The following is a 14,756-nucleotide window of genomic DNA, read 5'->3' as shown; positions in this document are numbered from 1 at the left end:
TGCTGAGGGAGTAACACATTCAGTGTGTCAGTAAAACGATCATTTTGAGGATTTGTTTGTGCTTTCTCTCAAGGGCTTCTATGCAAAATTTGTTCAGTTTACAGGTTAAAATGATTTCTCCTTATTCCCAACTGCTAACTCTATACATTCACTTTGGGATCAGAAAATGTATTCTTTTCTTTTACTCATGGTCTTCATTAGGTAAAATTATGTTATGCACATTATGACTTCAGTGACATCTGTACACCCTTCCATGAGGCTATCCCCTCAGTAAAGTGTAAGGCATTGGGGATACACAGGTGTTACTGGACTTAAATTGATGATGATGCATGAGAAGTAAAGAACCCAGATTAGCTTTCATATCCTGGAGCTGAGTTAACCAGGTTGGCAGTTAGAAAAACAGGATTTTTTTTCAACTTTTCAAATTGTTTTTGGTAACCCAAAAATAATATTAATGTGTAATACAGACCCCTACAGAGATCCTTTGCAAGAAAAGAACTCCCTTAAGAATCTGGGAATTACCAGTGACTGTGAAGCTACCCACTTGTATGTTCAGCATATAGACTAGATAAATTATAAGGACAGTAGGGGTCAAGTGATTAGAGGGGAAAACTCAACTGCTGCTAAGTGTTTAGTATAGAATGTGTTGAATCAATCACTTAGAAAATTTACTTGACCTCCTTTGGCCTGCTTAACATTGAACAAAAGGAGCAACTTTTGCTGCTTCTGAGCATTCCTGTTAAGACGAAGGTGGTACAGCCTCAGAAAGGTTGTAATAACAGTTGAATGTAATTACAGTTCAGGTGATATTGAAAATTTGTCTCTGTAGGTGAGTTGATGCTTGGAGCACTTACTATTCATGTTGTGAACACTCTTCAAAAGTACAAGTACAACTGGAGCTAGATCCAATTAAGGATTTAAGTGACTAAAAATTAGATGTTTCTGTATCCAACATTTAGGTGCCTGGGCCCGAATACTCAGAAGTATTTATTTACTTAACTCCTTTTTAGGGGGCTAATGCTCATATATTTTACTGAGGTTTTATTTTAAAGGACCTGCAACTATATCTAAACATACTTGGAATCTTAATATACAGATCATGTCAGACACTGGTGAATGAGATTAGCAATATGCTGTAGCATTCTGGCCAGCAGAATGGTCTGCAGAAACCTAACCAAATCCTTTTTTGAATTCATCTTGAAAATTCAGTTATCAGAGTTTCTTCTATAGGAAACTACCAGTAGTTGACTATCATCTTTTTGCCTGTTTCATTTATCTGTGTCCCAGGTGAAATATTCCTCTCAATGGGAAGATGGAAATGAAATAGCATGGTGCTGTATTTTCTCACATACCACACTCCCCCAAATAAAACACACACCTTGGTTTTGGGACACAGTGGGTACATCTACCCGAGATGATTACTGTAGACTAATTAGCTCTGTAGTAAACATCTTGCATGGACACATGCACCCCTATTAGGGCACAGGAAACTAACCAACTCTGCAGCAGGGGAGTACTTGTAAATAAAAGTACTATCCTGCTATGGAGTTTTTTACTCTGTAGCACTGTGTGTGTAGACACTGACACAGGTGGCTAGGGCGTGCGGGTTTCAGAGTTTTATAGTAGCTAGGGTCGGGAGGGACCTGAACAGATCATCTAGCCTGACCCCCTGCCACAGGCAGGAATGAATGCTGGGGTCACAAGACCCCAGACAGGTGATCATCCAAACTCCTCTTGAATATGACCAAGGTAGGGGCGAGGACCACTTCCCTGGGAAGTTGGTTCCAGATTTTGGCCACCCTAACTGTAAAATATTGCCTTCTGATCTCCAACCTAACCCTATTCTCCATCAGCTTATTACCATTGTTCCTCGTCACCCCAGGCGGTGCTGGGGAGAAAAGAGCTCTGCCTATTTGCTGTTGATCCCCCTTGATGAGCTTGTAGGCAGCCACCAGGTTCCCCCCTCAGCCTCCTCTCGCTGAGGCTGAACAGGTTCAGGTCCTTCAGTCTCTCCTCGTAGGGCCTGTCCTGCTGCCCTCTCACCAAGCGGGTAGCTCTCCTCTGAACCCTGTCCAACCTGCCTGGGTGATTCAGTACAGGGGCTGCATGCTGGCTAGCCATACACTGGAGCACCCTCATGCCCCAGCCAGCCCCTCCGCACCACATTGAGCCAGGTTGGAGCAGCCTAGGACTGGCAGGCTGATGCCCCAGGCCCTGTGCCACCTGGGGCTACTCTGACCTGGCTCAACATGATGCGGTCCTGGGAACGCATGCAAATACAGCACCTGAGAGCAATAAACTCCAGCCCAATTTATTGCGTCACCTTAATAGCACATGTAGGCACACCCAGAATGTAGCAGAAAAGCTTTTTGCAGTCTTGTCCCGGAGCTGGATTTTTCATGGAGTGGCTAGCTTCTTTCTGGGACAGGAAGCAGGAAAGATAAAGTCTAGAATTAACTTTTGCATAGCAGCTCTCAAATTGAAAAGTCTGGCTACCTATTTGGCTGCTCAGCCAAAAACTGTTGCCAATTTGGGAATGCGTGTGAAAGAGTTAACACTGGACGTCACTTCTACTTGCTGCCTGAGGGAGAAGCAGGTAGCTATCTTGCAACACTGCCTCTTAATACTTCTGTTGCAGCAAGGAAAAAAATTAGCTCCCCCCCCTTAAGGCACATCAACTGTAGAGGGGAGATTTTGGGGGGAAAGGCATGTATTGCATGCAAACAAATATGGTGTATAAGAGTCTGACTCACTGGAGATGAGTGGGCTGGTTGTTCAGTAGTGTTTGCTTCAAAAACAGATAGATTTGTGTCATTAAAAAGACCCAAAGTCAGGCTGATCATTATACCTCTAGCCATGAGGTATCCAGGTAGTTAAAACGAAGAAAACATATATTTACAATGCATTGCCCTGTCTTAGGAGCAGCTTGAAACAAACAAACAAGAAGTAGCTTTAACAATAACCCCCTTGAAAACTGAGGAGGGGTTTCATATGATCAAGTGCAGTTGAGCTGCTCTTGTGAAAAAAACAAAACAAAACTGAAGCACCTGAACTTTTCATCAGAGGTGCATCATTGAAAGCCCTAAAATGAGAATATCCATGGGGGGGCCAGAAGAGAAAAATGAGGAATATTACTGCGCCATTTTGGGTCCCTCTGTACTTTGGAATATTTCTGTCACTGAATATGGGAGATTACTCTGATCTTGCTGTTATTAAGATGAAAGCTCTTACTATAATTACCACATGAAAGAATTTACTCAGTTTTTTTTCAAGAGCCATGAGAACAATTAGACTGATTAGAGCAAAACAGCTAATAGAGTCTGAATAGTCTACATCAGCAAATTACCCAGCATGTCTTTTTCTTCTATGCTTCTATGTCTGGCAAGGCCATAGCTTGAAAATTACTTATAGATGCAAAGGCATATACAAAATGCATTTGTTAATAGTGTGGTTAATGTTATTTGTTGTGACGTATTGGTTTACGGTTTAGGCAGGAAGTGTTTATACCCGATGAGCTGATGAACAGCTGACCCTGCCCTGCCTCCAACTTTGTCCACATTACACAACAGCAGGAGCAATGCTGCCAAGGTCTTTGCTAGTCTTTACCCCTTCTCTGTCTACTGGAGGCAGCTAGAAGATATCTGTGAAGTATTAGGCCCCAGTAGATTCAGTAGTTGTCCCTGTGACTGATTCAGCAGGGTAGCTTGGCACCCTCAGAACCAGTGTTTGTGTTCCCTATCTCAAAGTAGCAACAGTAGCTAAATGTTCCTCTGCGCCCTGCTACACTTCCAGATTAAAGCTGGATAGGAACCAGCTATAAAGTTGTTACACCTTTTCAAGCACTGGTGTTGTAGCAGTTTGGCTCTTTTTAGAGCTGAACAGTCATTTTTATGATGTAATAATTACTCTGCACATGTGACTGGTCTAAATTTCTTATGCAATTAACCAGTTAATTATGAGATAATTGCTTTGTACTTGTGGCTGGTCTTATTTTTCATGTGTGGCTGGTCTAAATGTATAGCATGATTAACCAGTAATATACGTAAAATGTAGCAGGGGCCTCTGTTTTGCATTTCCATCCTGTTTTGTTATTCTCTGTTAAATAGGAGGGTCCTCAGGGCAGTAACCAAAGGAGAAATTGCAATTGGGAAATCTGACAATGGAAGAAACATCAATTCAGCAGCTGAAACCCAAAGTTTGCATAATGACAAGCCTACTCCTTATTCAGACAGGTAAGGAACAGAACAATCTGATGATAATTCAGTAATAGCTTGAGCCTTCAGTTCCTTCACAGTCTTGTGAACTACTTTGCACTCTTCTTGAGTCCTGTGTGTCAGGACTGGCTGACAAACAGGATTTTTCTCTCATGGAAATATTGTCCCCTTTTTGCTCAAAAACAATTTGTGATCAGCAGGGATCCTGGTTTTCTCTGTTAAAGAAAAATCCTCAATTTTTTAATTTGCCCCCCTCCTGCCCCCATCCACATTTTTCCATGAATAAAATTAAACAGCATATATGTATATGTATAGTAGTGTTTCATCCTGATCATGGAAAAATGTAGATTTGGATTAGTTTTTTTAATCCAAAAATTGGGGATTTTTTTATTGGAGAAAACCAGGATCCCTGGTGATCAGCCACACTCAGGAGCTTTCCAGACTGAGTCCTTAATACACAAATGTGAATTTACTTGACAAAAAATCAGTTGTAAAATGTTTCACACCCTCTCATGTCTTTTCATGATGATAATTCTGATCATTTTTAATACAATTCTTTGAGCAGTTTTTCCTGGAGTAATGACTAGTGGTATGCGAAGCAGACCCTATTCGATTTAGATTCTGCCTGTATTGGGGACAGTGTTTTGATTTGTTAATTCAGATCACTGACCCTGATTTGATTCGGCTGAATCTGAATCTGAAGATTCAATGCTAATTTGGAGAATCAGCGATTCAGACGTAGACACAGCTTTAAATGTTTTTTCTACATACCTCGAGGTACCAGTGCGGCTTGTGATTGCTGTGATGCTGGGGTGCATGGAGCATCCCACAGGAGTGTTGGGAGGCCCTGTGTGCTCAGTGGCGAACCCAGAAGCGGACCGGAAGTACTTCTGCGATTGGCTGCAGGGGGACCCCAGGTGTCCTCCCAGGCCCAGGAAGCACTAGTCGCTGAGCCAGGGGAGCGCAGCGAGGCTCCCCTGTGCTCCCTGGCAGATCTGGAAGTGGACCGGAAGTGCTTCTGGTCCACTTCTGGGTGTGCTGTCGAGCACTCTGGGGAGCCCCCTGCACTTCTGTGGGACACTCCATGCGCCCCAGCATCGCAGTGTTCATGAGCCACCTGCTACCTAGAGGTGTGTAAAAAACAAAAAAAAAACAAAAAAAAACAAAACCCCCAAAAAACCAAAAAACAATTAAAGCTGTCTCTGTGTCCGAATCTCTGAATCGATTTGGAGGGTTCCAATTCAATTCAGAGAGATTAAAAGGTCCTCTGATTTGATTCAGGTTCAGAGATTTGGCCATTGAATTGAATTGAATTGAATCAGGGACCGAAGCTTTGCATGGCCCTAGTAATGATCCTGTATTGCTATTTATAAACAATACTTTTGGGAGTATGTAACAATCAGAATTTAAGTAATTGATATATACTACCTCTCTTACTCAGTTTGAGTAAGAGAAGGCTGGGAGGTCACCTGATAGCTGCCTACATGTACATCAAGGGTGAGCACTAAGACTTAGGTGAGCATCTCTTCAGGAAAGCATCTCAAGGGAGGACAAGGACCAATGGACATAAGTTTATAGAGGGTTAATTCAGGCTAGATGTAAGGAAGAACTTCTCTGTAAGGGTTGCCAGAATCTGGAACACACTCCCAGCAGAGGTGGTGCAGGTACTGTCCTTGGAGATGTTCAAGAGGAGTCTGGACAGGCACCTTGTTGAGCTTGTCTGAGCCCAATAACTTCCTACCCATGGCAGGGGACCGAACTTGATGATCTTACAGATCCCTTCCGGTTCTACAAATCTGTGATTTTTACCTTTCTCCTCCTTTTTATCTGATCATTTATTTTGGACATAGACCAGTTTTCTTTGCTGAGTGCTCGTTGTTTCATCTACCTGGGAATTTTACAGTCTGGATTGAAATATAGTCTATCTTCATTCTGTCTGCAAACAGAAAGTTCTAATATTAAATAGCAATATTCCTTGTTTTGAAACAGATATACAGTAAGGACACCTAAATGGTTATTTTTCCTTATTTTCTGGAGGTGAAAATGGTATGTCAATGGAGATGAAACTATGAATTTTGATAGAACTGGCTGTTTGTTTTGATGCCTAAAATGAGAGTTAAAATATTTTAAAAAGCTAGTCCTGGATGATTGGAACGAAAATGAAATAATACTTGTATGCATTCAAGAACAAAGATAACATTCAAAAATAAAACTTCCAAGCTATTAATATTAACATTGGTTTGAATCTTTATTGCTTTGGTAACTGAAAGGTCTTGGTTGAAAAGAATCTAGTGTTGATTAATGAATTACATGTGAGTCTTGTAATTGAAATCTGAAACCTATTTCCTTCCTTGCTTCTGAATTATATTTTAGGCAATAATTATTAATTGTTCTGCAAGACATATAAGGTTGATGCACAGTCTCCCTGAAGATTCAGAACCTGCTTTTATTCACTCTGAACAGTATGCTGCACAGATCTATCTCACTAGCCAGACAAACACTAAAGCTGTTTCTCATCCAGAAACACAGTTCCATGGTTTCCTTTGGGTAATTGGACCTTTTGTACACAGCAGTGATTCATGCCTCAGTGTTTTGTTAGAACAGAATGTGTATTTTTGTTCTTTCCTTTTTATTTTTTATCAGTACTTTTTCTGCTAAATTGGAAGGATTGGGCATGACAGAAAGCTTTGCATTGAAGACCAGGACTATCTTGCTGCTTAGCACAGGTTCTTTTTGTAGTCTCTGGAGGTTAAGCAAGTAGTAGACTGCAATGGGTTTTTTTTCTTTAGTTTGTTTTTTGTCAAACAGAATAGTCTTTATATTGGGTGTTCAAGGAGTCCTGTGATGAACATCCTACAAAAATTCAGAGAGATGGATAGGGTGAACTTATCTGTAAATATCTGAACCTTCAAAAAGACTTTATCTGGAAATATCTACCTTTGCCCATCACTACAGCCTCACCCTGCCAAGGTAATGGCCTGTGTCAATAGAGATATTCAAAGCACATGTTGACATATCCGTGTGTTCAGGATGGATACATTATCTTACAACCTGCAGAAACTGAACTCATAAGGCTATGCTCTGTGGAATAGCTAGTAAGCAGAGCTTGCTGTTTTCAGGATGGGATTTTATTCATACCTTTTTAAATTAAAAAGCACCAATACGCAAACATGAGATTCTGTGATGTATCTACAGTCTACATTATTGTTAATTTAAGAAGGTAAATAGTGATTACTAAAAACAAGATAAAAGATCATTTAATCTTCCTTTACATCTTTTTGGATTTGAAACAATTTAGAAAAGCATCTTGAGACATCAAGGGTCCTGATTTTTTCTGTATATTCCTTAGGGTAATTTGACCTTTGCTTTCAGCATAAGTCTGTAATCCACAAAGTAAATAGGAAAGTGAGAGAGAGGGCACATGCACTTATTCTTTCCAAACATCTTTGGTTTGGGGGAAGTTGCATTGGGCTTAGAAGCGAAAAGTCATGGGCTTGTCATCCACTAGTTTGTCCCCATCTCCAGCTAACACGTAGGAGGTTGCAAGAGAACATGTCTAGCAAAAATAGCAAAAGGCATTCTTCCCCAAGAGCTCTGGAGGTGTGGTGTAGATGGCTCCAGAGACAGGTGACATAGATGATCAAGGGCTTGGAAGGGAAGTCATACAAAGAGAGGCTGAAGGAGCTAGGTATGTTCAGCTTGCAGAAAAGGTGCTTAAGAGGGGACGTGATAGCAGTCTTCAAATACTTGAACGGTTGCTATAAAGAAGAGGGAGAACACGTTTTCTGTCTTGCTGAAGAGACTAGGATGTGGACCAATGGCTTGAAATTGCAGCAAAGTAGGTTTAGATTGGATATCTGGAAAACTTCTTCACAATTAGAATAGACTGCCTAGGGCAGCTGTGGACTTTCCATCACTTTTCCATACATGTCAGAATTTTTTATTTTGTTTTGTTTTTTTAAACCTTCCTCAGAGGCATTGGACATTGGCTACAGCCAAGTCTGGTGATTTTGACTGGGGTGTGCCAGTGCTCCTGCTTGGACTTAAAGCCAGAGGTTCCTGGCTAGGGTCTTGCCCCACTGTTCAGGGTCAGACTGATCGCTATATTTGGGGTCAGGGAGGAACTTTATCCCATGATCAGATTGGTGTGGACAGTGAGTGGACATGGCCCCTTCCTCTGTAAATGAGGCCATGTCCCTCCACCTGGGATCTCTTGAGCATATGTTAACAACCCTTTACACGAGCAGGATTTTGGCTGTGGTGATCCTCCTACTTGACCTGTGGAAGGTCAGCATTTTATGTCGTGTCAAGGTTGACAGTAGTTTTAATAAGAGATTATATGATGGATTTATAGAAAATGGTTTGGATAGGGATGATCCTGCCTCAGGCTGAGGGTTGGACTCGATGACCTATGAAGGTCCCTTCCAGTCCTGCTGCTCTATGATTCTATGATTCCCAGTGTTTTGCTATTGTCTATTAAATAAACCAGTAAACCAGTGGCAAAATGGGCAGTCTCCCCCTCTGAAACTTGACCCACGTAAGGGTAAAGGAGAAAATAGCCTCATGTGGCAGATGTCTGCCTTGTAGATTTGGATGTCCTGAATCAAAATCCATCTGATGATCCATGTTGGGGTTCATGTACCTGCACTTTTTCCATGTTTACCTACTTTTCTTTTTAAACAACTTTTTTTGGGTAACTCAGTGAGAACATCCTTAATCACAGGTTTTGTAATTAAGTCATTACCATTTTTCATTTATGATGTCATGCAATAAAATCCAGGTGCTCCTTTTTTGGTTTTGTCATACAATAGCAGTCTTAAATGCCAATTGGTAGGAGTGTGCATGTCCAACAGCAGCAATAAAGTGCCAGTGACAAAAAGTGATCTTAGTTTTCTCCCTTAACTGCAGTGAATCTTTATAGAAGTACATGGGGCAGAACAAGACCAAAAGATTGTGCTTTGACATTTTTTTTTCATAGCAAACGCATAAAGAAATTGAAGTCGTCTCTGGCTCCAGGATTCTTCAAGGCTATAGGACAGGGGTGGGCAAAATAAGGCCCGCAGGCCAGATGGAGCCTGCCAGCTGATTGTATCTGGCCCCTGGGTGGGCAGCCACAGAGGCCGCAAAGGCATGGGATCTGGCCCACAGGCAGTCAGTGGCTCTGCCTGCTGGGTCATGCCAGGCATGTCTCAGCCCCTTTCAGAGCTTACACAAGCTCCTGCCCTGTGCGCCAGAAGCAGCACTGGGTGGGCACTGGCATCAGCTGGGGACATGGCCAGCAGATTCAGAGTGGGAATTGGAGCATCCACCTGGGTCCACAGCTGACGCTGCTGCATCAGTGCATCAACTGTGGTCCCAAACAGTCACCCTTACCCCCACTGGGAACTTGCTGGTGGTGTCCGTAAATGGCAGCATCCACAGATGATGCTAGTGCCCACCCAGCACTGCTTTCAGCATGCAAGCAGGTGTAAGCTGTGGACGGGACTGGGACATTGTGGAACAGGGTGTGCTGTAGCTGCAGGGATGGTTTGGGTGGGGAGAGGAGAGGGAGAGAAATGTGGCCTGTGAGAGGACACAAAACTCATTAAGTGGCCCTCCAACTAAAATGGCTGCCCACTCCTGCTACAGAACATAGAGGCTATCAGAGGTAGATCCAAGGAGGGGTGAGGTGGTGCGGTTGAACCCCCCTTTGATTCCTGCTCCCCCCAAACTTTAAAACCAAATGCTTGAGAGGGGCAGCCACATGTTTATTCAAGCTGAGACAGACAATCGACTTTATGGCTCACTGTCATCTCCTTGTTTCTTGTTAATTTTCCTGTACTCCACAAGTGTTAACAACCTTCTATCCTTTTTAATGCTCTTGATGCTCCACTATTCAAGCTATCCTTTCTTCTGAAACTGTGCTGTCTGTTAGCCATTCCTGGTGCTGTCTTTCTTCTATTTCACAGCCCTGCAGACTGTTTTTAGCACTAGCTAAAAGCCTTAACTCATGGGTGATAATATTAACTCAGGTGTAGAAATTGTTTCATGTGACCCTGTATGGGTAATCAAGGAACTTAGAGGCTGTCCCCCTGCTTAATATAAACAGTGTCTTTATTATAGCAGTTTCTTACAGAGTTATTTCAGGGCCTACTCTTCTCCCCCAGCTTCTCTAAGTCTCTTGTTTTTTCTGTCTCCTCCCCCTCACTTCGTGTTCCTCCTTCAGACTCTTCCTTACTGCTGCTGCTGGTTTTACCTCTGAGATCCATACATATTGTTACAGAAATGAATGACAATGAAATATCGGTGTCATTGTCAAGGCACTCAAGAAAGCTAGATTTTGTCTTAAGAATCTGTCTGAGAGACATGCATTTAACTATAATGGCTACAGGACTAATGACACAATAACTTTTGACTATTTTGACTCTTTGTTGTGTTTATTTTATTCTGTCAAATAGTTATAGTTATATTTGTTTTTGCTTTGATCTTACATGGAGTGATATAATGCTAGCCCTCTCAACATATCGTTAAAGTATCTAGTTTCTCTTTAACTGAAGAAAAATATGTGTTGTGTTAAACATGATGATATGCCACACCATCTACATCCAAAATCCTGGATCCATGTATAGCTTTTGCCAGAATATACCATTTTCTTTGTAGTGGGAGAATATTTATGTGTTACATTTATGAGAAGAGAGAGAGATTTTTAGTCACCCAAGTACAGGAGTGGATCTAGGATTTTGAAAAGAGGGATGCAGCAGAAAGCTCAGTGGTCCATGCTCTACATAGTTGAAGGGAGGGGCAGGTTAAAAACCAGTGGCAGAGAGCTTATTTCCTATGCATCAAGACCAAAGCTACATAGTTAAGGAAGGTGTGATAGCACCATCATGCTCCACTCCACCCCTAGATTTATCCCTACCCACATACTTTGCTCCCCAAATAGAATATGTTCAATCTGAATAAAATACTGAAGTGGAGTCTGTTGTAACAGAATTTGCTAGAGGGATATAAGCTGTCATGCTCAAGAATGTTATTTGCCAGTTCAAGAGTAGTTCTGTTAGGAGTCTCTACTGTGATAAAGGAGTTGTTCAGTGCAATGACTCTGAATGTGATATGATAATGCTAGTTTTGAATTGTCAGCATTTTCTCATGAGATAAGTTCCATCCAAGAAATCCCAACTGGCTCTTTTGCTAAGTGACATGCATATTCTGTGTTTTGAACCCCATTTGTTTTTGACAGTTTGTTGACCATCAGATACACTGCCAAAACATGGTATGATTGCACTGGTCATTTAGGTCATAGAGAAATTGTCAGCCAGTTTGGGGTCTGCAGCTATTAGTCAATAGCTAAATGATAGATTATTCTCCCTCCTGAGAGAGAACAGCCAGAAGGCTTGTGAGCAACTTAGCTATGCAGAGCTAGCTGTCTCTTCTGGAGTGCTTGTTGGCACTAGATGAGTCTACAGAGAAAGCCAGAACCATGGTTATTTTCCTGATAAACTGAGGAGTAAAATGATGGCAAATGTCAACTCTGGGACCACTGCATCAGGTATTTGTTTCATTACATCTGTTACCCACATGCAGGAAAACAATCTCATGGGTTTATAGTAATGCTGTTCACCCACAAAATGCTTGAAATATTAACAGTTTGAAGATTCATACTTAAAACAATGTAAACAAACAATATTCCTAAGTAGTTCTCACTAATTCTTACCTTTCATGCGCCCAGATTCCTACAGTGCATCATGTATTATTCATATGGTGCATTATTCTCTCTTTTCCTCAGGGGGAGTACTCTTTCACTGGGTAGTAATGATGCGGAGAGCATACCAGGTAACCTGAAAGGCACAGTGGTTCCAGCAAACTGGAGTAATGTGTCCACTCCAGTTAATCAGAGATCACCAGCACCCAGTACGCATGGCATGACTCCAGATTACAGCAAGGTGAATATAGTGATGCTGCCGACTATACATGTCTCCCCTTCACACATCACCAGCACCATAATCATCCAGGTTTTTGTCACTAGTTGCCCTATCAGAGCAGTTTGCAGCTGAGAAACATCAAACTTTCTAATGATAGTTGTTTAATCCTTAATCCCATTGTGATGGAAAATCTCCCATTTTGATAGGACATAAAGCACAATGGATCCATGATTCCAAGTACAAATATTATTCTGATATTACAAATATTAAAAAACTAACTAACATACTAGCAGAATCTTTTCCATTCACACAAATTAAATTAAAATGGTATGGCCTGAGACTTCCATGTATACTATTTATGGAATATGTATTCTTCTTATTGAGCAGGAAGCTGATTTAGAAAATGGCACTTCTATGTCAGGAAGTGAAAGCATACCTGAAAACTTAGTGAAGAGGCATTGCAGAAAGGCATCTGGAACACCTTCAATTGCAGTTTCTAGGGTTTCTCTCTCATCAGGTAAGTGTTTCCCAGTACTCTGTTCTTCCTGTGAAATTCTTCTCCTTCTACCCTCTGCTCCACTCTTTCTTTCTGGGTTTTCTTTTTAAAGTACATAGTAGGTGATCAGATACAAATGTAGTTAAATTTCTTGTTAATTCTGAAAGTACCAGGCTTATAAAATGAAAAAGAATACTTTTACTTCTTTTCACATTAGAAAAAGGGTCTTTCTAACTCCATGTAGCATTACAGCCATTCTAGCAAATGATTCATTCTAAGAAAAAAATCAGTGGAAGATGTTGTGTTCATTGGCATTTTCTGAAGGTATGGACACATGTACATTTGGAGCCATTTCAAAAGGGCAACAGCTGTTACACTCCAATTGTTACTTGTGGACAAGCTAGGAACCATATAAATGTAGCAAAACTACTCCAACTTTAATTCTGGAGGAAGCAATGTTAAAATTGGAGCAGTTTTAATGTATTTGATTTGTGTCATTCCTGTCTTGTCCATGCACAACAATTATAATGTAACACCTGCTTCCCTTTTGAAATATCTCGAAATGTACGTGCATCCATACCCTCAGTCAAATGGGTCATAAACCTGACACTTTGTGGTCATTGGCACCTTAATAAAATGCTAGCATTTTGATTTTGATTATGTTTTATACCCACTTATATGGGACCAAATGACCTCAACAACATGAGCCTCTTGGTTGGATTTTGATGCCGCATAACTCTGGCAGAAGGACAGACCTACTGGTTGGGGGGTGCAGATTGTAGGAAGCCAGTAGGGAGATGATATATATGTAACAAACTGTGCTCAGAACCATTTTCCAATAGCTACTGAAGATCACCCTTTTTTAATTGAAGCTGAAAAGTCAAGAATCCCTGGATCTTTTCACTCTTCTTGGTCACTCAGTCGTTCTCAAAACCAGCCCTGTTCAGCCTTTCAGATTTACAAGCTAGTCTGGTTCACAGCGGGGCTCAGTCACTCTGTTTCACCTGGGGTTAGCCTTTACCAGAAACCTGGTAGCATATCCCACAGAGCTAATCAAAGACACTGTGTTCTTCACCTTAGATTTTTCTGCTTGAAAGCATCCATGTGTCTTTGAACAGACAGATTACAGCTGTAGGAAGAGGTCTTTTTTACTAGTTTTCTTTGTATATGGAGGGGTTTTCTCTTTCTTGTTATTTCTAAAAATAAAGATTGGGCATTAATATTTAGCTTCATATTCCTAAAGCAGATAGGAAAGTGAAGAAACATTTAGGCAGTCTGACAATGGGGGAAGGCATCTACATAGGACAGTGGATCCAGCAGATTTTTTTCTTTCTGGGGGAACTTGAAAGGGGTGACTGGGGACATCCTTCTCTTAAGCCAGCTGTAGCTACAGTTCAGGGGGTGGGGGAGGACTAACTAAATCAAAACTTCCCATGTCTTATCCTGCTAAAGAGACTGCCTTTTTCCCACCACATAGAGAAGGAAGCCACATCAGCTGTAACAATTATTTTGGGGAGAGCTAAGGGAATTGCTTCCCCAAAGCATTTGGTATTCTTATATTGTTGACCTTAAGCTGCTATGTCAGGGTACAGAGAGACATGCCTGGGACCCAGAGCCTAGAAGCCTGTGCCCATTCACCACACATAAGAAACAACAGTAGCAGACATGGTATTTTTATTATTCATTCAGCCCTGAAACCTGAAGTTATTTGTGGAAGTGAAGTGAAGGGTTACAAGAGTCCCCCTAAACATTTAGGCCTAACTAACTCTAGACCTGCTGTCTACATCCTGGATACTGTGACAGTCCAAGCAGGAGACCTTGCCTCAAAGTCAAAAGCTAGGTGGAGAGTAACCATATGACACTTACATAGTAGAGGTGCACCGATACATTGGTCCAATATCGGATAGGTACTGATATAAAGAAAATTGGCTGTATCGGAAATTGGCCTGATGCAGCTGATAGGTTGGCCGATAAATGCTCATGTGTGCGTGCAGCCGCAGTGCAGCATGCAGGCAGCAAGGAGTAGTGCCCGGCAGCTTGGAGAGCTGAGTGCAGCTGGTAAGTCTAGTGTGGTGGAAGGGGAGGGGGGAGGGAAGAGGCGTGGGGTGGGGGGGCAGATCAGCGCCCCCTGCAGTGAGGGAGGGG

The 14,756-nt window shown here is 41.8% G+C and overlaps 1 protein-coding gene across 2 annotated transcripts in view; it reads left to right on the top strand.

Annotated features, from left to right (window-relative positions):
* Positions 1-14,756, top strand: part of SYTL5 (synaptotagmin like 5) — a 105,183-nt gene that overhangs the window by 53,781 nt on the left and 36,646 nt on the right. For both annotated transcript variants that reach the window (XM_025205200.1, XM_025205192.1), the window contains 3 exons: positions 4,107-4,232; positions 11,980-12,136; positions 12,503-12,632. In XM_025205200.1, coding sequence (XP_025060985.1) covers positions 4,107-4,232; positions 11,980-12,136; positions 12,503-12,632 — 413 coding nt within the window. The remainder of the gene's footprint in view (positions 1-4,106; positions 4,233-11,979; positions 12,137-12,502; positions 12,633-14,756) is intronic.

Source organism: Alligator sinensis, unplaced genomic scaffold (genome assembly GCF_000455745.1).
Source record: "Alligator sinensis unplaced genomic scaffold, ASM45574v1 scaffold243_1, whole genome shotgun sequence".
NCBI lineage: Eukaryota > Metazoa > Chordata > Crocodylia > Alligatoridae > Alligator > Alligator sinensis.
This window is presented reverse-complemented; position numbering and strand designations above follow the sequence as displayed.